At 37.6% G+C, this 25,295-nt stretch overlaps 2 protein-coding genes across 2 annotated transcripts in view; both read left to right on the forward strand.

The window, feature by feature from the left end:
- The window catches only part of LOC134747017 (uncharacterized), a 242,926-nt gene that overhangs the window by 34,092 nt on the left and 183,539 nt on the right, over positions 1 to 25,295 (forward strand). The window lies entirely within an intron of this gene.
- On the forward strand, positions 20,629 to 24,487 carry LOC134747410 (uncharacterized). Its single transcript, XM_063682034.1, has 4 exons — positions 20,629 to 21,548; positions 22,721 to 22,858; positions 22,942 to 23,162; positions 24,395 to 24,487. The coding sequence occupies exons 1-4, from the start codon at positions 21,419 to 21,421 to the stop codon at positions 24,485 to 24,487; spliced, it is 582 nt and encodes a 193-aa protein (XP_063538104.1). The 5' UTR covers positions 20,629 to 21,418.

Genomic DNA, 25,295 nt, shown 5'->3' on the forward strand with positions numbered 1-25,295 from the left:
TTTAAACAATTACTATTTGTATCTTGCAAATTAAAAATGTAGGTATATCTAGATCAAAAGATAAGTTGTATGTGTTATATTTTATTTAACTACTTCCGGTTAAAATGTGGTGCCCTATATTTACAATGTCACCAGCTATCTCCATACAAAGTCGAATCCCGTCCCAGGCAATTTCAATCCGACTGTCAAAGTTAAGTGTAAAATTGAATCGCGGCAACTTAGCTTTCCAGGTCACTTCATTTGTGTGTCAGCGCTCTTATTATTATAGTAATAAAGCATGTTATCCAATGACATTTTCCAAATCAAATTAGATGCCGGAATTGAAAACAAGTGTACAATATAGACTGTCAATCGTAAAGGCCAGTCCAGACGGGACACTTTCGCCCAATCTGATTAAATGAATGAATGAATGAATGAAATCGTTTATTCACAATGAACATATGGTAACATAAGATCTTAATTTATATACATTGCTTCCCACTATACATTCAGGCAAGATAGACATGTGAAAATAAATCGTCAATATCAATATCAATATATATCGTAATTGTCAATATCAGGTGGTTGCGTACGCAAATATGAAATTGTCTCGCCGATTCCACTTTGATTCGATTGACCGATCAAATCAGGAGATGCGGACGCAAAAATGCCACTTTTAGACGATAGTATGAGCGTTTAGGCGCATTTTTTTTTTAATTAGAGCGCTCGATTGGGCTCTTTCCTACTAAACATCCCGTGTTTTGCGGGTACGGTTTTCTGCAGGATCCCGTTTTAGTAGTATGCGTGCAGCATCCCGCAAACAGAATGCATGCTCGTGCGAGCGTTACTACTTATATTAGCACGTATACTACTAAAACGGGATCCTGCAAGAAAACCGTACCCGCAAAAAACGGGATGTGCAGTGGGAAAGAGCTCTAAGTCTAAAATTGGTGATTAAATTTTGTATAGGTACCGACACTAGAGTTGAAGTGGCAACATAATCATGTAATGACAATGACGGGGAGTTTTTGAAACTAGTATAGTACCTATTCTTTTTTCGTACCGATAGCAAGTTGAACTGCAAGATGGACCAAAAACTTTCTTCAAGGTTTTTTTTATTTATTTTTAGCTTAATTAATACAGCGCTCAGTCTCATTCATTCATTCAATAATGTTTTTGCGATTAGAGCTCTGTGTAGCTGTGTGTATAATAATTCACCTCAATTCTCCTGGCGATACCTAATACGTTACATGTGGACGCTAGATGAGATTATCATGAGATTGACATTTTTTTATACCACGACGGTGGCAAACAAGCATACGGCCCGCCTGATGGTAAGCAGTCACCGTAGCCTATGGACGCCTGCAACACCAGAGATTTTTTTTCTGATCGGGCCTTAATACTATCATCAATTGAACATCCTTGAACCTTATATTTTCCCTTTGCACTTGCTTTGATTGTACTTGACCTGTATTTAGCCAGTCTTTATTGTATAATTTTCTCTGGTCCAAATGTGAAGTGAATAGTGTATTGTCGTTCATTAAATCTAACTTTCTGTGTAATAACGTCGTATATCACATTATATCTTCAGGCACATGTATCTTTATGCTTCTAAAATGCATATCTGATGTGCAATTGCGACATGCACTCAGCGATTTGTTTAAATTGAGATTTATGGAAACAACTGTATGTATCAAAATGGGCCTTATTTTTAGGGTTCCGTACCCAAAGGGTAAAAACGGGACCCTATTACTAAGACTCCGCTGTCCGTCTGTCCGTCTGTCACCAGGCTGTATCTCATGAACCGTGATAGCTAGACAGTTGAAATTTTCACAGATGATGTATTTCTGTTGCCGCTATATAACAACAAATACTAAAAACAGAATAATATAAATATTTAAATGGGGCTCATATACAACAAACGTGATTTTTTGCTGGTTTTTTCCGTAATGGTACGGAACCCTTCGTGCGCGAGTCCGACTCGCACTTGGCCGGTTTTTTGTAACATAAGATGCTAGTTTGTGTAATCAGTTTACGTTTCTTTTGTTTTATTTAAGGGCAACACATGTACGTACAGAACATTTGTGATAACTGATAACCTCGTTATGAAAGGTTAGTGGGTTTTTTTCTAAGACCCGGCTTCCAATTCCAAATAGGCCGCGATAACAGGATCATACGAACTCCTTGTTCACTTTTTTACATCATATTTATGTGTATAGCTTATATAAATTAGTAGGTATAGGTTTGTGTATTCGCATTTATAATATTAGTATGGATATGGACATGATAATTCATCGTGTTCGAAATTCAAATGACTTTCGCACGCTAGCGGATAAAATAGACTTTTGCACGCAGATTTCGCGCTATAAACTGAGGTTTTCCGAGTGAGTGAGGTGAAAAAATATTTTGTGTCAGACTGTACTGGATGACTGGATGCAAAGCGGGTTGCGCAAGCGACTCTCACCGAGTTACGCCGGTCATCGGACGTTACCGTTTGATCCGAATACCGATAACGATTGTTCTCTTTCGGTTATGAAATTGACATTGTTCATACATTGTGGTTGGTAGGTACAGTCGCCATCAGATATATCGGAGCGGCCGAGGTGTTCAAAATATCTGAACACGCACTCTAACGCCCTGACAATAGAGGCGTGTTCAGATATTGTGAGCGCTTGAGCTGCTCCGATATTTCTGATGGCGGAGGTTTCGACAATGGGAAATTTCGCACGCACGGGTGCAATGCTGATGTATTATACATACCTTCCTCTTGAATCACTATCTATTAAAAAAAACCGCATCAAAATCCGTTGCGTAGTTTTAAAGATCTAAGCATAAATAGGGACATCAGACATCCATCCAGACAGCAGGAAGCGACTGTTTTATACTATGTAGTAATTTATTTATTTAATCTTTATTGCAAAATACATGAAGGTACAAATGGCGGACTTAATGCCTTAAGACATTCTCTACCACTCAACCAATGGGTTAAACCAGAAAGATTAAGTAGGTGCAGTGTCTTTTAAAGTGAATGAATTTAACCAAGACTAAAGGTAAAATATATTGATAAACTTACACATATACTTAATACAAATAAACGTACATACATACATAGATACATACATATTTCCTTATATACCCCATTAGTGTGAATCATTAAGTTGACGAAGAAGAAAGTTTGGCAAGGAAATACTTGCGCAACATGCGCTTAAATGTGAATTTGGTCTGCGCTTGTCTGATAGTCATAATATATAATTGCGTATATAATAATTAAATAATTTTGTAATAATTTCTCCGTTTCATTCAGAGTATATTTGACCCGCAAGTAAACTCCATTAAAAGATATTTATCCTCAAAAAATATATGTATGTGCCATTCTTAATCAAAAGGGTACTTATTGTCGGTTGTCAATAAGGCGCTATTTCCATACAGCTTCAATTTGAAATCAACCTTATTGACAAGCGACAATGTGGTACCTTTTGGTTGAAAATGTCACATATACTCCGATAAAAATTTCCTATCTAAAAATGTGAGATCCAACGATAATCGTTTAAGATGTTTGCTGGTAGGACTTGTAACATGTCACGGATACTCATCAGAACAAGTCGAAATAGCCTGTTAATACTCGTGACATTTCTATCAGCCAGGGAATTGGTTTCGCGGTTTAATGCACGACTGAAAATGAGCTGTCAAAATGAATGTGTTTGGAGAATTGCAGAATTGAATATTCGTTCAGCTTTATATGTTATAACGGGTAAATTCTGAAATTTAACAACCCGTTAGACATTATTCCGTTACGGATACGTTGTTACGTACTTTCAGATTTATAAATAAATAAATAATACATTCTTACACAGATTGACTAAGTCCCACAGTAAGCTCAAGAAGGCTTGTGTTGTGGGAACTTAGACAACGATATATATAATATACAAATACATAAATACATAGAAAACACCCAAGACTCAGGAAAAAATTTCTGTGCTCATCACACAAATAAATGCCCTTACCGGGATTCGAACCCAGGACCATCGGCTTCACAGGCAGGGTCACTACCCACTAGGCCAGACCGGTCGTCAAAATTTATACTATTCACTATTGACCGAGCACGCCCAAAGTGCGAGCGAAGCGTATCCCTTTTAGGTTTGGAAAAAGTGTTCTTCTCTACAGTTAGCAGTAAACAATCAACCATTAGTTTTTATTTTTGGACAAAATTGACAGTATCCCGCGGCCCGGCCATGACATCGCGCGGCGGCGGCAGCGGCGAGCGGCGGCCATAGATGGAAACGCAAGATCCGATCGCCGTCTCGCTCTGGCCGGGCCGTAACACGACATTTTGTACTATGGGACATGCGTTCGCATCGACGGCCGGGCCGGGCGCAACTGAGGCGCGCGCAGGCGGCGCGCTTGTATTTATTCAACGGTTGGAGCGAGATAGAAGACAGGGCGTGCTACTCTCAACAGCAACATAGTGAGATGCTCCGCGGAAGGGTAATCCTGAATTGCTGTATTTTCCACTACCCACTTCATGTATCCGGCGATCGAGAACGGGATAGAAGACATGCCATCGCTATCGTTAGTTGCGCGATTTACGTAAAAGGGTAGATTAAATTCTACAGTTCTAGGATACCTACCTTTCTGATTTTAATAAAGTATGGAAATACTATATAAGGCGACAATTTATTATAATAAATATTCATTATAAGACTGACCGCTGTTTGCCTCACTGCTCCTGCCTGGACCCCTATAGTACATTTGTACACGACATCGCGCGGCGGCGGCAGTGGCGAGCGGCGGCCATAGGTTGGAGCGAGACAGCGATCGGACCTTGCGTTCCCATCTATGGCCGCCGCTCGCCGCTACCGCCGCCGCGCGATGTCGTGGCCGGGCCGTTAGTGCACAAATTTCACTCGTATGTAAAATTACATCGAGTAAGTAATATTTTCAGACATATTCTCTAGCGGCCTACCAGGCAAGAAAAGTTTGCAGTCAAATTTTAATTACTGAAAAAATAAAATAGAATTGCAGTTACCGAGTGGGACCCACGGAACACCATAGATGGTGCTGGCCGGGGTGCAGGCAGGCCGAAAAGGAGATGGCGGGACGACTTAGACGCATTTTATCCGGATTGGCGGGACACTACAAACGACAGGGTCGAGTGGAGGAAACGAGGGGAGGCCTTTGCCCAGCAGTGGGACACTAAATTAGGCTAGTAAAAAAAAAAAAAAAAGAATTGCAGTTTTTGAATCGATCGCCACAAAATAAAAGAAACTGTTCCATTTAATAATGATTTAAATTTCATTGGAGAGAATTTGTCCTAATATTGAATATTGGTATGTTGTACCAAGAAACCAAACAGTCATATCAAAAATGTGATACAAAAGATGTCTTCTCGTGTGTAAGGGATGACAGTTTCTGAATAAACGAAAAAAAAATTTATTTTTCAAAATTGCTTTTTATAATCCTAAATACATATTAAAATAGGGTTTCTGAAACAGTTTCCTCACTGAGATGCATCAGAAAAGATGCAACGATCCGCTCTGATGCACCCAAGGCTGCAGTTACGTCACTCTATTGTTGCAGTTTTAAGAAATATTTGCATGTTAATGACTTAAACAAAGTAGGTATAATAATATGGAATTAGCACTATTTCACAGTGTTGGCCGAAACGTTAATGCAATTAACCATTAACCAGTACAAATTGAAACGTAAACTGTAATCGTCCGTTACGGTTTACGGTTCAATTTGTACTGGTTAATGGTTAATTGCAATTAACGTTCGGCCAACACTGCTATTTCATGAGCCTTTAGATAGCCCCATAACTCGTCACCACATGTGTCGTTTCCAAGCAAAAAGTCCGAGTCCTGGTTAGAGATGGGCCGAATATGAACTTCGCCGAATACGAATATTCGGTCGAATTCGGTTCAGATCATACCGAGCAGAATATTCAGTTGGGCTACAACTGCCTAAAACGATGAAAACAATTTCAACCAGCACCGGTATCATGGTCGCGTTTTTGTCACTTGTCATATCATGCGTCACTTTCGCACTTACGTGCTTGTTAGAGCGTGACAGGCATGGTGACAAATGATAGACAGGCGTCCATCTTAGCCCCGCAGGTATCCCTCTGGACCAGCCGGGAATGTTTATGAAAAGAAATGGAACCGTCTCATGCCTGACCGCGAAGTGCACCCGCGCAAGCTAGCGGACGGAATATTATTAATTCATTTATTCATATAAAACAATTACACAGTTACGAGGGGCGTTCAATAAATTCTCGGTATGTGAATGAAAACAAACAAATACGATAAGTTTAATATTTTTATTTTTCAATATACTCCCCCCCTATGTTGATACACTTAAAAGATCGATCTATTATTTTTTTTAATCCCTCATAAAAATAATTTTTATCTTTGGTGTCAAAATGCTCCTCCACTGCCGCCTTCAACGCTTCATCGTCAGAAAATCGATTTCCACGCAGATCCTTTTTAAGATTGGGGAACAAAAAGAAGTCACTGGGGTCTAAGTCCGGACTATACGGTGGGTGAGTAATAGTTTCAAACCCAGATTCAAGAATAGCCGCCTTGGCAATATGAGCAGTATGCACAGGGGCGTTGTCATGCAGAAGCAGAACACCTTTGGTTAATTTTCCTCGCCTCTTGTCTTTGATTGCACCCCTTAATTGACGTAGAATATTAGCGTAGTACTGTCCTGTGGTATTTACACTCTTTTGTTTGTAATCGATCAGTAATATTCCTTCACAATCCCAAAATATTGTGGCCATGACCTTGCCAGCTGAAGGGATGACCTTGAACTTCTTGGGATGAGCTGTACCCTTAACGTGCCACTGCATGGACTCCTGTTTACTTTCTGGGTCATAATAATGAACCCAGGTTTCATCTCCAGTAACTATCTTTTGCTGCAGCACATCAGGATTTTCACCGCACAGGTCAATAAAATCGGAACAACAAGCTACTCGCATATCTTTTTGAACCGGTGTCAGCATTCGCGGAACCCATCTCGCACTTACTTTTGACATATTAAGATGGTAATGGATAATATCATGTATGGTACCAACAGAAAGACCGGTTATTTGAGCTATTGATTTTACCTTCACTCGGCCGTCTTCCAATATAAGTTTTTCCACTTTGATAATATTTTCTTGTGAAGTAGCTACTACAGGCCGGCCTGGTCTAGGATCATCTTCAATACTCTCTCTCCCACGTTTAAATTCACTTGACCACTTTTGAATGGTAGATAAAGAAGGAGCAGACTCACGGTAAACACAATCCATTTCTTCTTTTATAGTTTTTTGATTTTTACCCTGATTGGTCAAGAATTTTATTACGGCTCGATGCTCTAATTTAATTAACATTGTTAAATCGCTCATGGTGCTCACGTTTGTTCGGCAATTGCAGAAAAACAAGAACATATCGGTTTGAATTTTACTTTTTTTTTTAAAGTCTATGAATGACTCTTAGTGGCCAGTAACAAAAGAAATACTCAAAAAGGTTGTAAGATATCAATATCGAGAATTTATTGAACGCCCCTCGTACATATCCATACTAATATTATAAATGCGAGTGTGTCTGTCTGTTACCTCTTCACGCTTAAACCGCTGAACCGATTTAGTTGAAATTTGGTATAGAGATAGTTTGATTCCCGGGGAAGGACATGGGATAGTTTTTATCCCGAAAATCATCTCTTTAGATGGTGGAATCATGGTGGAATTGAGATAATGAATGAGTTGCCTTGTGTAATTTGTATTATGCTCAAATTGAATGATTGCTATAAGACTTTATCCAGGCGCTAAACTTACTCTAGCTGCTGTTACTGATTCCACGCAGACGAAGTCGCGGGCAAAAGCTAGTATACTATAAATGCGTTGACCAGTTTGTTAGCGCGCCGCGCTCAACTCTTACTTAATTAAAGAATTAAAAAAACATTGAATTTGTTTATTTGGTAAATATTCGGCAGTTCGAACCGAAATATTCGGTCGAATACGGACATTGAAAAATATGCCGAATGCCGAATAATTACCGAATATTCGGCCCATCTCTAGTCTCAGCACCGTTTCTATCCAATCGGACAAGTGCGAGTCGGATTCGCCCACCGAGGGTTCCGTACTTATTAGTATTTGTTGTTATAGCGGCAACAGAAATACATCATCTGTGAAAATTTCAACTGTCTAATCACGGTTGATGAGATACAGCCTGGTGACAGACAGACGGACAGAGGAGCCTCAATAATAGTGTCCCGTTTTTACCCTTTGGGTACGGAACCCTAAAAACACACACTCGTTCTCGGCTGCCTCGGTATGTCTCGACCAGTGTGTGCCTACCAGTGTTGGCCGAACGTTAATTGCAATTAACCATTAACCAGTACAAATTGAACCGTAAACCATAACGAACAGTTAAAGTTTACGGTTCAATTTGTACTGGTTAATGGTTAATTGCATTTACGTTTCGGCCAACACTGGTGCCTACAGCCCGCATAACGAGAGATCGTTTGCACAACTTCCTCCGTTACGTCACTGTGATGTATCGTTAACAATGACATCGCGAATTGTGATGTACTGACAATATTGCTCTTATTGCCAGGTTATAAAGACGGTTATCGTTTATCACTGACGATAAATTGGACGATAGTTTAAACTATATTAGGCCAATTAAAAAAGATTATGTGCCATTCTCAATCAAAAGGGTACTTATTGTCGGTTGTCAATAAGGCGCTATTTCCAGGAAATCAATTTGAAATCTACCTTATCGACAACCGACAATGATTTAGATTTAGGTTTAGATTCATTTATTTCATAATACAGATTACATTATAAATTGCAGGCAGGTCAATCTACAAGACTTCATTATCAAAACAAGGATGTCATAAGAATATGTGGTATTTTCTATAAAAAGGGACCTTATTGTCGATGGCGCTTACACCATTATAAACGATGCTCCGATATAAATACAATGCCGCGCGACGCTGTGCGGCGTAAACGCCATCGACAATAAGGTACCTTTTCATAGAAAATGCCCCATATAATCAATATAATGTGACGTTTTCAACCAAAAGGTACCATATTGTCGCTTGTCGATAAGGTTAATTTCTAATTGAAGCTATATGGAAATAGCGCCTTACTGACAAGCGATAATAAGTACCCTTTTGATTGAAAATGGCGCAAATAATAATTATAAACTCCCGTGAGACTCAAACATATTAAATTATTTTTAAACGGGTCACTCACGTATTATTAAGTCAAATAGCTCGACATGTTTTGGTCCAATTTACGAGCTATTCAACTTAATAATACGTGAGTGACCCGTTTTGAAATAATTTAATAAAATAATAATTTAAAAATTAAATAATTACAGAATAATAATATTTCAGAATAATGTCAAGATAGTATCTCCTGTGGTGGATCGTTAAAATACATCATTCATAAATTCACTAACAAAATACAACGGTTTATCGGTTAATGTGGTACCTTTTGGTTGAAAACGTCACATATCTTCATATCGCAAAGACGCTTAGTATCTTTTTAAATTCGTTTTGCACTGAAGATGTAACATATAAAAAAATATGCAATGACCCAGAATTTGGTTAGGTAATATTGAAAAGTTTTCAATATTGCATAAATATGACTAATCATATATGTGGGATATTATGAATGACGCTACTTGACTTTAAATTGGCTTTTTAATAGAATATTATTGAGGAAGTACGCTTTAAGGTCAAATGAATGATTGTGATAAACATTTGCGAACCAGACAGTATCAGTAAGAATGACATTTCGTTTTAGGTATAGTTAACGCTATCTCTACTGAGCTCGTTCACTTACGTACTAACAATGGCATTCTGTTAAACAAAAGCCATTATTTCTTTTGTGCCTGAGCGCGTGGCTTTTGTGCCTGAGGCTCACACACAATAGCCACGCGATCAGGCACAAAGGCCACGCGCTCAGGCACAAAAGAAATAATGGCTTTTGTTTAACAGAATGCCATTGTTAGTACAGGTAAGTGAATAAGCTCAGTAGATAGACCGCATACTATAAAATAATTTTTATCACACTTGCTCGAAAAAGATCCTATTTCATGCAGGTGTACTGAAGGACAAAGGCCTATATTGTTCCCGGGGGAGTTATAAGAATGACTTTACTACTTTATATGTGCCATTTTTAACCAAAAGGGTACTTATTGTCGCTTGTCAATAAAGCGCTATTTCCATATAGCTTCAGTTAGAAATCAACCTTATCGACAACCGATAATGTGGTATCCTTTAGTTGAAAACGTCAAATATTATTATCGCTACAAACGGTACACAAACATTATAATTTATAACACTACCCTAGAGGATAGAGCCCAACTATTCTTATTGTTACAATAGTAGTCCGTACACTATACTAGTACATAATACCATCCCTGGTAAACCGACCAAATCTAAGCTTTATTGCAATAACATAAGACCCACTTAAGATCAATTGGTCAGTTACAATTGTTTGCTATTGTTATCCGTAACTCGGTAACACGCATTCGTGACTCAATCTCTGAAATGTAAACCAAACCAATTCATTTAATATCAGACGTCCGTTGAAAACTAGACCTTATTATTTACAATTGAGGGTTGAAATTTGAATAGCTTTTAGAATTTAGATTTTAGATACAATTTGTATGTTGATGTAATGATTTACTTCAAATTGTACTGACATTAGTCTTAGTGACTTATAACAAACCTAGCTACCCGCCCCGGCTTCGCACGGGTTTCACAAACCCTTAACAAAATATACACCTAAACTTTCCTCAAGAATTACTCTATTGATAGGTGAAAACCGCATGAAAATCAGTTCAGTAGTTTTTGAGTTTATCGCGAATACAGACATACAGATACAGACAGACAGACACGGCGAGGGACTTTGTTTAATAATATTATGTAGACTGATATCCATTGTTGAGAATATTACTTATATTAGTATGTGTTTTCTTTACCACAAAATACCTTTGATAGGTTTCAGAGATCAATACCCTATCATTAATTATAAACTGAAATAAATGTTAGTATGTATATGTATACTAGAGAAAATGTAATAATGATTAAATTCGAACTGGCGAGTTCAGCTTTCGCGGCTAACGCCATAACCCCTATGCCGCCCGGTCACGGGTCACATCCTCTATGTGAATCACGTAGGGCTTAGATATTCTGGTACACAAAGCAAAACGGCTAAGTTTATATAAACAGTAAATATCGACATACAAACTTTACTAACAAACTTAACATGTAAACAAACCACAGACAGACACGAAACAAACATTTGAACATCGCCGTCGTCATAACATTTAGTAAGCAAGTACTAAACACATAGACATAGTGGAGTTATAAACGCGCCACCGAGCGACCGGGGGGTAAGAGCAAGAATATTCATATAAAATTTGGGCAGCATAGGACTTTTTCTCTTAGTAAATAAGGTTCACGAATATATGTGCCATTCTCAATCAGAAGGGTACTTATTGTGGGTTGTCAATAAGGCGCAATTTCCGTATGGCTTCAATTTTTTTTTTTTTTTTTTTTATTATAAACTGATCGGCGATTGGCCCTAGTCACACCTGATGGAAAGTGAAGACAGGGCCTAAGATAGAGCTCACCCAACTCAATTCAATTTGAAATCAACCTTATCGACATCCGACAATGTGGTGCCTTTTGATTGAAAAGTCACATACAGTCACACAACGATGTCTGGTACGTGCTCATGCTCATTATGAAGGCATACTTAGTCACGTACGGCAGACGTGGGGACATGACAGGTGACAGATAAGGTCACTTTGACATGCATTTGTTCTAAATCCTCTTAAGTATTGTATTTTTTTTACGTACACTATACAGGGTGGATTTTTTTAGTGGTTCAGTGAGGGCAGCTACCAGATCCCGTGCTGCTACGAGAAAATCGTCTTAGAAGACCTTCCCTCAATTTCAAATTAATGAAGATTGGCGTTGGCGTTTATGCCAATCGATCCTATCCTATTCCTATTCAGGATCAAAAGCTTGTATAAAAAAAATTAACCGTCAGAAAAGCCACAAATCGAGGAAAACTTTTCCCACACATTTGGTATGAAAATGAACTTTTACTTTTCACATGCTATTATTTATGCCATTCGATTCCATTCCTATCCAGTATCAATAGTTTCCTGGGGGTCAACTTAAGGTAATGTACTAAAAATCCACAAATTAAAGAAAATTCTTCCATACATTTACTTTCCGGACCGATATGACCTTCAAACCTTCAAGAAAAGAGCGTACTCCCATCTTAAAGGCAGGCAACGCACTTTCAACCCCTCTGGTGTTGCGGGTGTCCATGGGCGGCGGTAATCGCTTACCATCAGGTGATCCGTCTGTTCGTTTGCCTCCTATTTCATAAAAAAAACTATGGAGAAAACGTGAAATTTTATTTACATTTTTCTATCTAAATACATATACCTATGTACGATATGTATCTGTACAATTGATTAGCCTTGCACATCAATTAGCGTACCATATAATATTATATGCTGCGTCTGGGTTTTCCTCTACCCCGCTTCCTTCCTATCCGCCCCTCCAGGATAGTTTTAAAGAAGTAGTCGTGTCATATTAAGTGTCCAATCACTTTCCCCCGTCTATTTGCAATAGTGTTCAGAATAGCTCTTCTTTCACGCAGACGCAGCTTTTTAGATCAAGTGAAAGAAAAAGTAGGGGTCGTGTCGTATCAAAAAGTCAAAGAGCTGGCGCAGGATAGAGAAAGCTGGAAGATACTCCACCGACAAGAGAATAACTCTTAAGTTCAAAATATCTCTCAGTTCAAGAGAATAACTCTTAAGTTAATGATGATGATGATAATATATGCTACGCATAATATGGTTGTAGACATCGTGTAGATACTGATTGCTGTAGATGTTTGCTTAGTAATTAGGTTAATCACTAATCAGGTATTTGATTTATGCCGATTGCTGGTCGTTTGTGCATCTGAATCATCAGATACGTGGTAACACGTTGTCTCAGCATGTTTTTTAATGGTTAGATTATTTTATACAATACACTTTATTTCATTCAAACACAACTAATCAAACACAAAGGTAATCCGCCACATGCTTCGTCAAAACACAAACGTAATCCGCACAAGCATCGTCCTGACCTTTTCTACATTAACACTAATACAAATCATAATTTTTGCATCAAGCTTCAAAAACAACCAACAAGGCCCAAAAGTTCCCATTATGCTTGCAGCATTTTTTAATTAATATACATACATACCTATACATATAATCACGCCTATTTCCCGGAGGGGTAGGCAGAGACAACGGATTTCCACTTGCTACGATCCTGACATACCTCTTTCGCTTCCTTCACTTTTATAACATTCCTCATACACGCTCGCCGGTTTAGGGTGCTCTTGACCTGGCCTTTCTTCAAGATTTCCCCGATCTGATCAGAGAAAGTCCGTAGAGGTCTGCCCCTTCCAACTCCCGTTTCTACCTCTCCCTTATACACTCTCTACAATATAGTTACATAATATATTAATTAGACCCACTCTGCTTTTCTAATAGTGTCCGGCAAAACATCCAGAAGTTCCAGCGCGGCCGAAAGGCCCGGTAGTTTTTGACCGAACTGAACTTTTGGCCGAATCTATATTTTTATGCAGAAACCTGCCAACACTATAATGTTTATAAACACACTACCTAGTTTATAAACATAAATATCGTAGATTTTCATGACATTAGACTTATATTGACCGGGATATATACCGTGATTACCTTTTGTATTATTTGTGAGCTCCCGATATTTCTATTATTTATTTCCAGTCACCCGTGAACATGATGCATGTAACTGCGTCGAAATATCGGGAGCTCACAAATAATACAAAAGGTAATCACGGTCTATATCCCGGTCAATATAAGTCTAGTGAAACTAACCGTGAATCTTTCATGACATTGCTAAAAATGGAAATGTACATACATACCCAGTCGTTATTTCGTCTTAAGTCTTCTAGAAATGTTTTTTCGCTCATGTCATTTCGGATATGGTATGTTATAATGGTGGGGGTAGTATAGTAGGAAAGCTTTAATGCAAAACCTGATTTGCCACGCTACTAAAATTACAAAAACTTCAGTGTGATTTATGCAGACTTTAAATCGAGTTACTCACGTTCAAAGTCAAATTGCTCAGTCGACGTGAGTGACTCGTTATAATGTATTTAATAGTTATATAAGTAACGAATAAGTTTATTGAAATGTGTAATTAATATCTTACTTTTGTTTCAGGTAATGTTTCACATAGCAACCACCTATAAAACAAAGCTTCATAGGAAACACGCTCAAACACAGGTGAACTTGTTTGACCTAGTTAAATTTCTAATTTTAATTTTGTAGCAAAATAACAAAAGATCTTCTGTTCTCAGAAAATTAAGGATACTGGAGCGCGGTGTCTGGTTTTAAAAATAATCTACTAAAACCAGTGCCAATCTAGTTTTGACCTGTTACAAAATAATGTATTTTTTACCAATATTCGGGAAATAAATTATAGCCTACATCTGTCTGTGAATCAGATGCCTTTAAATTTAAAATTTCTGAGGAAAAATCAACGAGTTTACTATATTATACATATTTTCACCTCCCAATAAAATCATAATTATATACATACTTAATAGTATCTTTACATAAAGCGCCGGTGGCCTAACGATAAGAGCGTGCGACTTTCAATCCGGAGGTCGCTGGTTCAAACCCCGGCTCGTACTCTACATTTAATAGTATCTTTACTACATCTGTCTAGGACTCAGTTGCCTTTAATTTTAAAATTTCTGAGGAAAAATTAGACGAGTTTACTACATTAATACATCTTTTCACCTTCCAATAAAATTATAATTATATACTAGTATCTTGACAGTAGAAACTTAAGCCCTCTTACTCACGCCCTCTATTCCCACAGTAAACTCTCTCTCAATAATGTACAATCGTAGACGTTGACCAGTTTTAAACCTTATCACAAAGAGGTAAGACACACCTATGGCCAGTTAAAAATTGTTGTTACGTAGGCAATAATCAAGTATCATCGCAGCAACGTCCATACTGTTTTAATAACAAAACTTTCGTGACATGTCAAGAAATCTTCACGAGTAAAGCGAGTTCTACGAGAGTGACCCGTTTAAGTATATTTGTTTGCCATCGTATTTTCTCGGAAACATTCGTATTTGTCATGCTACCTCTGTCAACCTCAGTACTTATTGTATGTACTGAGACTGACTGAAATAGCAAAACATGTTCGTTTGCCCGTACATTTGACTTTTTTAGATTTTTTTAATATTGTAAAAATTATGAGCGAAAAACTGATTTCATACATATTCTTAAATACTCCTAACTCTAAATGGAGTCATAACATTATATAATATTAAACTTAACTACTAATCTTAAATTAAAAAGATCAAGATTTGAAGATTTTTTTTGATTTAGTATTGCAAGCACCATACGAGATAGCAATGCAATGACACAGTATTACGACTCAAATAGACCCAACGAGCGGTGCTCAATGATGTGACAAATTGGTCCGATTTGTCGTCCCAATAAACACAAATTAACCCACTTCTTGCTAATCTAGTCCGCGTTATCTAAAACGGTTTTTGTGCTATCAACCACATATGTTTATACGACCTTTTCTGTATAAAGTTGTTGGTAGTTTAGCCTTTGGATTGAGAGGCGATAGGAGCTAAATGGGACTAAATTGGTTGTTTCTTTTCTTTGTTTGACACGTGCTGTTTTATTACCACCTATTTAAAACTAATTTTCTTTTTTAGTTAGGTGAATACTGAATTCGGCGCACGTTACGGAAAGGCTATGTTTTTTGTGGTATATCTATTGAAATTATTATTATTTATCGTATGGCATATGTACATGTCACTGGATTACATAGTATAAAAGGAAAAAAAAGCTTATATTTAGAATTTCGTCCTTCCCACTCTTCCCAGGTACGCGACTGCTTCTTCTGACAGGATCTTAAAATCGTCTACATCTTACCCTCCCAAGTCCCAGTTTATGAAGTATACTGGTAAATATCTCAGTATTACTTTTAACTGGATGTGACTGGATTAAGGGTCGGTTGCATCAAACCGTCTGTTACCGTTAAATTAACGTTACGTTACGTTATTTTGTATGTGAAGTTTTATAGAAATCTGCTGCGTTACGCTTATCAGTCCGTTAACTGTGGTTGGTGCAACTGGCTAAGTATCTCGCACTCTCCAAGCCCTCAATATCGCAACAGCTTACGGCTTTTGTCGGCAGATAATTAATTTTGCCGGCTTAGAGCATTAGCGTCGGTTTCAACACTATGCAAATGGAAACAAAGGTTTGCAGATGTCGAGTTAAGCCTATATCTATTTAACACCAGCAACTGGTAATATGTGAATTAGCAGCTGAAATATTTGCAGAAGTCCTTAAACCTTTTGTGCGAAATGTGTGAAAATATCTGCATTAGGTATGAACCAGTTGAGTGTGAAGTTGGTTGTAAATACCATAAAATCACAAAAATATATATGAACGCAATGGATTTCGATAGAAACTTTAGGTATAAGATAAAACTCCGAACTACAAGAACAATCTAATTTAATTTGCGATTTTTTTAAGATTGGTCTTTCACGCAATATTAGTCACTACTAACGTTACGTGAGTGACCCGTGGCTTTGAAATATTTTGTTGTTGTTTGTATATGAGAATTTCCACTTAAAAGTGTAGCTCATTTACTTTTTTTCAATATCTATTAACTTTTGGGTTATTTTTACTCAGAATCACGAGGACTATCGATTTAAAAAGAAAAAAAAAGTGTCCCCAATAAATGACAGTCTTGAGACGCATTTTCACATACATTTTGTATGGACCGTCACAACTGACACCCAAAATTTGTATAAAAAACTGGGGACACTTTTTTTCCTTTGTCTCATTCAATAGTACTCGTGATTCTGAGTCAAAATAACCCAAAAGTTGATGGTTTTTAGAAAAAAGTAAATGGTGAGTACCATTTTTTCTGAAAACCCCCATATTCGATGAGACCTGCCTACCTGCTTACTTTTTGCTACCATACTTGACATACATATTCACCTCTCAAAAGCATTAAAGAAACACCATGGATGATCCCTCGAGTCTTCATATAATTATGTAGAGTTAGACCATGAAAAGTCTGCAGCGATTTTGATAGAACACACGCAGTGCAGGTGTTATTTATGCGTCAAAATGTCATAGAAATTTGACATTAAATCATTTTACGGTTTAGACACTTGTTTTAGTCACTCGCGCGACATGTTTCGGAGAGCCTAGGTCTCCTTTCTCAAGCACTAATAGTGCGAGCAGCGTTCACGACGACCGTGTGTTGCGTACTGCCGCTGCCGCGCGCCGCGTCGCTCTCTGCGCGCGCGCCGAGAAAACCGGTTGGGGGAGGTCTTGCGCTATCGTTGTAGGCGGGCACAGTGGTGTGTTTGGGTTTGGGTCACCTAACACTTGTAGCGCCACACAGCACGAACTCACATGATTCATGATTTAATGTTAGTATGTCTCACAACAGTTTAAATTCGATTAGAAATTTGACGTTTAAAATAACACTTGCACTGCGTATGCTATCAAAATCGCTGCAGACTTTTCATGGTCTGACTCTATTTACGTGTATCTATCATCAACACGTCCTACTTTCGCCTTACAACCGCTACCCTATTCATAGAGTTCGGGAAAACGCGTAATTATTAAATAGATCACGATCGAGGTATAAATCGCAATAAGCACCGAGATAGTTTCCTACTGACCCTGATTTGGGGTTCAGTGCAAGGAGAATGGCACCGTATTTGTATGGGTGGTTGGTTGAACGTCGAATGGCAAGGTAGTTAAAGCTGGGTTAAGCCAGGTTTGGTCCAAGGTTTAAGTGAGAACGATGTCTATTAAATTCTTATAATACAGGGTGATTCAGAAGTCGCGAGCAGAGAAAACATTGCGTATTCAGTAAATTATATGTTTCGTACCAGAATTAGTGAGATGAACGTATATTTTTTTGTTGTGTTAATAAAAAAGTTAAATTTATTCACGATATGCATGGTCATCCTGCAATTAGAATACTTCCGTCAGATACCAACAGTCCGACACTCTGCTTTATCCGTGACAAGTGTTAAAGTGAATGTCATCAGTGGTTACTTTTGAAAAATCATATATCACTCAAGTGTGACAGTATATTTTCTTCATAATCCTTGCTATCATAACGGTTCAAAGAAGTTTTATCTTTATTTAGTTAGGTGTTGTAGGGTGACCATGATTAAAGAACATTAAATTTTTCCTTACCAAAAATTACGTGACAATTCAGTATCTGTAAACCTTTATAGCGACTTCCCACGTAAGCTGATATCAGAATGTCATTTTTATATCGTGCATTTCGATCGAACTTGTCCGTACATATATTGGCGCGAGCGAGATGCACGATAACTTAATGATTCATCATTCTGATGTTAGTGTACGTTAGAATAGTCCTGTGGGTCATCGAGTATTCAAAAACGCTAAGCTCATATCTTGTACCACAATCAGGGCTGTGTACGAAATATCAATCAGCGACGGATTCGTCGATTCATCACCGACCCGAGCTGAATACAGAGCGTAACGTCTCTTAATTTGTACCTGAATAGGATCTAGTACTTGAGCTGGTTTAGAACTAGTTCTGAGCTAGATTCACCTAGATCTTGAAATGAGAAGGGTGTCGCTGAAAGCTATCAAATATTGTGGGACAGATTTTTTAAATCATCGAGTAGGATATTATATACATATATGTACTATCGGCCAAAGCCAGAGTCGACCACCTTAAAGGCGCATTTTGTTTGAAGCGGGAACATCTGCCCGAGGCTTGTCAGCTTTTGTCCACCAATGAAATTTGGGGGCGGACCACTAGAATTTCTTTTGAAGTTTTTTGTGATTTTCTGTCAGAATGTAAACAGTGGTCCAATAAGAATAACAGCAAAATGTTATAAATATATTAATACGTATTACAAATGCGTATTACAAATTGAATAAAATGATAGTGTGTCTAATCTTTCAAACGTTTTAAACGTATTTTTGTAAATGTTTAAATATGAAAATAATTGATAGTTTAAAAGCACTCGGAGAATACGGCCACGGCATTTTTAACCAAAATTAGGAGGGTTTGATGAAAATGCAAAAATGTTATAGAAACACCAACTTTTATTAAGTTTGCGAAATGGGGAAACAAGCATTGCTTTATAGAATCAACTAACAACAACGCCAGTAGTGCTTACATATTCGATGAAAACGAACTGGAAGATTTGGTTCAGACAAAAATTAACAATCTCGACGGCTTTACCCATCTGGCTTTCGATCCTTTGAGCCGCGATGGGTTTTATTTTTCTTTATATCATGATATCTTACGGTGGCCCTGGAAAGGATTGTTACATCATTTTAATATGCCACCATACCTCAATATAAAATTAAATAAATAAATAGATTGTGTCACGGATTACTATCCGTATTACATATTTGAATATTATTGGAATATTCAATTTCGACGTTTCAAGTTCTCTATAGCACTCATGATAATTGTAGGTAATTACTTACCAAATTTTACAAACATCTATAAAACATGAAATAAAACATTTCATTAAAAATTCAATTTTTAGGGTTCCTTACCCAAACAGTAATAAAAAACGGGATCCTATTACTAAGACTCCGCTGTCCGTCCGTCTGTCTGTCCGTCTATCACCAGGCTGTATCTCATGAACCGTGATAGCTAGACAGTTGTAATTTTCACAGATGATGTATTTCTGTTGCCGCTATAACAACAAATCCTAAAAACAGAATAAAATAAATATTTAAGTGGGGCTCCCATACAACAAACGTTGTAAATTTAAATCTAAAGAACTCTGGTGTGAATTTGCCTTTTGTCGAGCCACCTTTTTATCTTACTGACTGGTTAGGTTGAAAATTTCAAAAAAAAATAATGGAGCAACAACAATGGAGGAACAAGTTCAACAAAGAATTAGAAATAATACTACTATAGAACTGTTTTATTATTTAATTGTGGTCCCATAGTAAATTAAAAAGGAGCGCTGTGCCTCCGCTCCTGCAGAGGAGCCGGTGGCCACCATATAACAGCCGCCACAAGGTCAGGTGGTGGTGTTGGCGGCAGTGTAGGTGACCTCGGCGGCGAGTCCAGTTCGCTCGCCGACGAAGTCGACGCCTCCGGTGTCGGCGGTGGTGTTACACCGTCCGGCGATGACGGTGGTGGCGTATTAATTCCGCTGCAAACAGAATAAACAGTTTATTACTTATTTTAAACTTTATTGCACAATGCACACAAAAAGAGTTCAAAAGGCATGCCTTAACGTATTCTCTCCCAGTCAACCATTACGCCAAACAGAAATGTGTAAGCGCTGGGGAGCGCTCAGAAATAGAGACCAAAAATATAACCGATCTAGAATAAAATTAGAACAGATTTGACAGTGGCAGTTAGTTGTTATCTTAATTTTGATCTTCCAATATCACGTCATTAATTAGAACTAAATCACTATGTCTAAATCCTAATATGTGCAAATGATAAGGTATTAATACTACGTATATCGATACCCTAGTGGTCAATTTTGACTTATTTTCTAGAAAAATAAATATCTTTGCACCAGTGAGCATACTATAGTGTAATCACCATTTCACTGAAATCTTAACTTTTTTCGGAACTTCCGCACAGTCATATGGGCACTAGGGTATCAATATCCAAAATTGGTGATTTAACTTTATTTTTAAATACAATATTATTCCATGAGTACTTACTTTCTTTCCATTTTAGAACACAAACACAAGTCTCCTGTTTCACGTAAGATCTCACAAGACCAAATGACGTCGAGACGATGTTAAAATATTTTGGATTGTTCGAAGTGTTAATAAATTTAAGTTTTAGCCACTTTAGTTCTGGCACTCTCAAGTTCAGTCGATAACAGCTAACAAATCAATTCCCTCTGCAACATAAGAGTGAAATGTTTACCACAATTCTCTTTTGCATAACAATAACGCGCTTTTCTGTAATAGCTATTTTTTCTTGTAGTCTAGGGACTCTGACTTATGTTATATGTTAGTATGACATGCCATGATTACAATTTTCTCCTTTTTCGGGCAGTCGTGTAAAAGATGTCAATTTTCTTTTACATTTATATGTGAGTAATAACATCGAAACTACAAAAAAAACCGACGATGGGTTCCATAACATTACGCAAAAAACGGCAAAAAAATCACGTTTTTAGGGTTCCGTACCCAAAGGGTAAAAACGGGACCCTATTACTAATACTCCGCTGTCTTGTGAATTTGTGATATTTCATGGTAAGTAAATTATTCGACACGTGATGCTGATGGTAGTCGATAATGTTAACTATAAAGACTACTTAATATTTATCACTTATTTATTGTAGATGACTCTGAAACACGAAGCAATGGCTATAAAAAATATTATGATCACGGCGCGAGGACCTTTTTTTGTTTGCGAAAGTGGACTGAAGGACTCTAGCAGGAAGGAGATAACGCATCGGAAGAGCACACGAGGTTTGTTTTAAATAATTAGTTACTTACCTATTGTAGTTAAGTCAATTTGTTTTCTAATGTTGCCTAGTTATTTTATTATTACTGTAATAGTAAATGCTTCTTGTTTGTGATAATCCGCTAATATGGTTCCAATGGGTGGAAAATTACTTGTGAAAATGATGTTAAAAAAAAGTGTATATGAATGCTACACGGTATTGAGGATCGGTAATAAATAAGTTTAACGTTTAAGGTAATAAAGACAGTTATAAGTGCTCCCTCTGTGAACAGTTTTAAGAACAGACTTGATAAACATTTAAAATAAAATAAAAAATGAACTTTGTACTAAAATAATCATGGGTAAATATAATAATCGTATAATTATAACTATTTCTTTAAAATATAGCATAATTAAGAAGAGCATATCTGTTTGTGTCTTGGTTAAAAAAATAACCATGACTAAAATAACTGTTTGCAAATAATAATTATGGGTCAGGTAAAAATCATTCTATGATAGAAAGATACACATCTGGTGACCGTTAAATAATTGTTCGACCATACTTGGAAGCTTTTTTTAAACAAGCCATAATGAGTTCTAGGATACAGCGCCCGCGCCTTTAACCCATTATTTAGGCTTAAGTTTTATTAGTAAGTTACGTAATAACTCTGTTTACTGAATGTCTGTTTGACTCGGCCGCACTCGTTAGCGCTAGCTAAACCGATTAAGTTGAAATTTCGTATATAGTTGGAGTCCCGGGAATGGACATAGCATAGTTTTTATCCCAGAAAAGTTGGAAGCTTTTAAAGGGTTATTCCACGCAGACGAGTCGCGGGAAACTGCTAGTTTGATTATAATTTATGCTGACCCTTATGTTGTTGTAAGTATTAAGATGGCGGTGTGGCGGACCTTAAAGGGTTTCCTATTTCGTTATTCGGCGGTGTTGAGAGTTCCCAAAACAACTCTTTGAGAAATATGATATAATAAACAAAATGATAATTGGTAAACTGTAAGCTCGATCTCTACGATGCTCTTGTTCAGTTCAGTGACGAGGCCCGAACCGAACATATATAACTAAATAAAATAATGGATTTTTTGAGAGACATTTTTCAATGCCTTAGGTAAGTTCTGTAACTATATAATACATATTCGAGTTATGTAAATTTACAAATTCATAATGGGATATGTTTGCTTGAAGCTTCAGGACACGAAGACAGCGAGAGGGTGCGGAGGACGAGGCGGAGGGCGCAGAGGCACAAGCAGCAGAGCAGCCGGCGTCGTCGCCGGCAGCTGAAACATGCTGGGGGTGCGGCATGCCCCTGCGCCTTTGCCTTAGGTAAGAACGTTCAGTACTAAGTCTTAGTTTCCCCTTGCGTGACATTATCGTTGAAATTTTCATTTTGTTTCGCTTTTTGTTAGAGGGCCTCAGATGGAACCCTCGGCGGCTTCAATACCGCCGACCCCGCCACCGACCCCGGTTGGGGTTGCGCGCCGTATTCGACCCTCAAGGCCGGGCTCGGGGCGGACCAGGTCGCGGCCGGTTGCTATTCCGGGGCGTCAAGACCGACGCACCCGGCCGCCGACCGCAGCATTACCCTGCGCGGCGCCAGGGTGCATGCTTCGCAGGAAACCCTACTAGGGTATGTTGATATTCACGATCGTTTTTGTAACGAGCCGCAATGGTTCTATGCGTCTTAGAATAGATGCCAATGGCACCTACGTCATTTGTGTCAACTCCGCCATTTTAAATAATTTCCTAAAACTATCTCGACAAAAAAATTGGACCGAAGCGAACGAAAGTGAGTGAAGGTCTATGCTTTAAATTTGGCAACGTAAATAACCACTTCCTTCGCTAAAACTACAAAATGAGCGAATACTACTATAGCATCAATGTTAACCTATATATTTTGTTATTGCAGACAGCCGCCGCCGTGAAGCCGCGGCCATCACGTATTAAATTAGTAAATAAGCCTACTTATTATTATATTTTTTTAATAAATGTATGAGTATAACCTTATAGTCATACATTTATTCAAAAAATTATAATTATTAAAAACTTAGTGTAATCATAATATAATAAGCCTAAATCTTAAATATTATCAAAAATTTCATCCACTTTGTAAAAGCAACCTCTCAATAAAAATATTTTCAATTCCCTATGAAACACCGAGTGATCCGTAATGATTTTTAGTTCAGTAGGCAATCTGTTATAATGGCTTATGGTTTTAGATATAAGTGTTAAATGCGACTTGTGTAAGTGTAATTTGTTTGTGTTATTTGTGTAAGTTTAGTTTTTAGTTTTTAATATAGATTAATTATTGTTACCGCGTATGGACTTTTATTTCTAACAATCCCAACACATTACCAAACCCTGACTGCCACATTGGTGACCCCGACGTGATCTGAACACGCAAGATTTTATTTATTAGGAAATAGGTAGGATAGTTTATTGGTCCAATAAATAAATACATACATTTAAATATATATATACGCACCCGGTAAACGCAGTTTAGCCCTTACTTTTTTCTTCACACACTTCGCACTCCTCCGGTAAATGGTGGTCGTATATGCACCTTCGACACACACTACACCAAAAGTACGGTTGGTCAACTAAAATTAAAACATTAACTCCAAAACTAATGTCAACAATAAAATGATCCAATTGTCCTTGTCGCTCGATTTCTAATCCACAATAACACTCTCGCCTCAAAACAAAATGTGTAAGGTCCCACGGCCAAATAAGTCCAATATCTAACATAAAAATATAATCATACCTATCTAAAACACGTTCTACGTCCATAAATATCACCATTTTGAAACTAGAAAGTCACTATCCTAATTTACTAATGTTACATTTACCTACTCTTTACAGCATCTCACTGCCTTGCCTGTCTCTCTCAAAGTCCTCAAGCAACTGCCTTTGCGTTTTGAGAGTCTACAACAATGGGCTTATACTAAGTATTAGATTATAGTAAGCCAGTGTTGAATATTGATACATATATGAATATTAGGTTCGTTCAAAGAACAAACAGCCCTTTGTTTGAACAGTCTATGCGAGAACCATAATATTTTTGAGCCCTAGACTAGTATACCAACTGTTGGAACAGAAAGCTCAAAATATGTTGGTCCCCGTATGGCATATATAAATATGAAAATGGCATGCCCAGATATTTATTCAAGATGCAACATATCAAATATAAATATGATAAATTATTATATTATAAATTATAATATTATAAATTATATATACCTCCCATAAAAAATGGACCAGCCAAAATGTATGGAACAGTCAAATTTTTTTCGCGATTTCGGGGTTGGTCCCATAGTAAAAGATGCTCAGTATAATCCCAAAACCTCCCTGGCAACGGGAATGCACTTATTTTTTAGCCACCCTGTATACAAACCAGCATACAGAGATGGTCAAGAAGGAATGTGAACACAGGGTAAGTGGTTATAATAAACATATGTGGTTTCTCATATCAAATATGTAATATCTTATGAGAACCGCATAATTCTGGTGGGGTCCGTGTTGAGTTTTTTACGTTCGAAAACTTATCTATGGCCGATCCTCAATGCCGTGCTACCGTGTACCGTGTAGTGTAGCCTGTGTAGCCAAAGGGTGAAAACGGGACCCTATTACTACGTTCACACCATCATCTTCATTAAACGATTAATTTTTATTTTCAGTTGTCACAGCGACCATGCCGACACCTTAATTTTACTTTTGAATAGGTTAATTTATTTTAATTTACTGTATTGCATGATAGGTATAT

Source organism: Cydia strobilella, chromosome 14, assembly GCF_947568885.1.
Source record: "Cydia strobilella chromosome 14, ilCydStro3.1, whole genome shotgun sequence".
Lineage (NCBI taxonomy): Eukaryota > Metazoa > Arthropoda > Insecta > Lepidoptera > Tortricidae > Cydia > Cydia strobilella.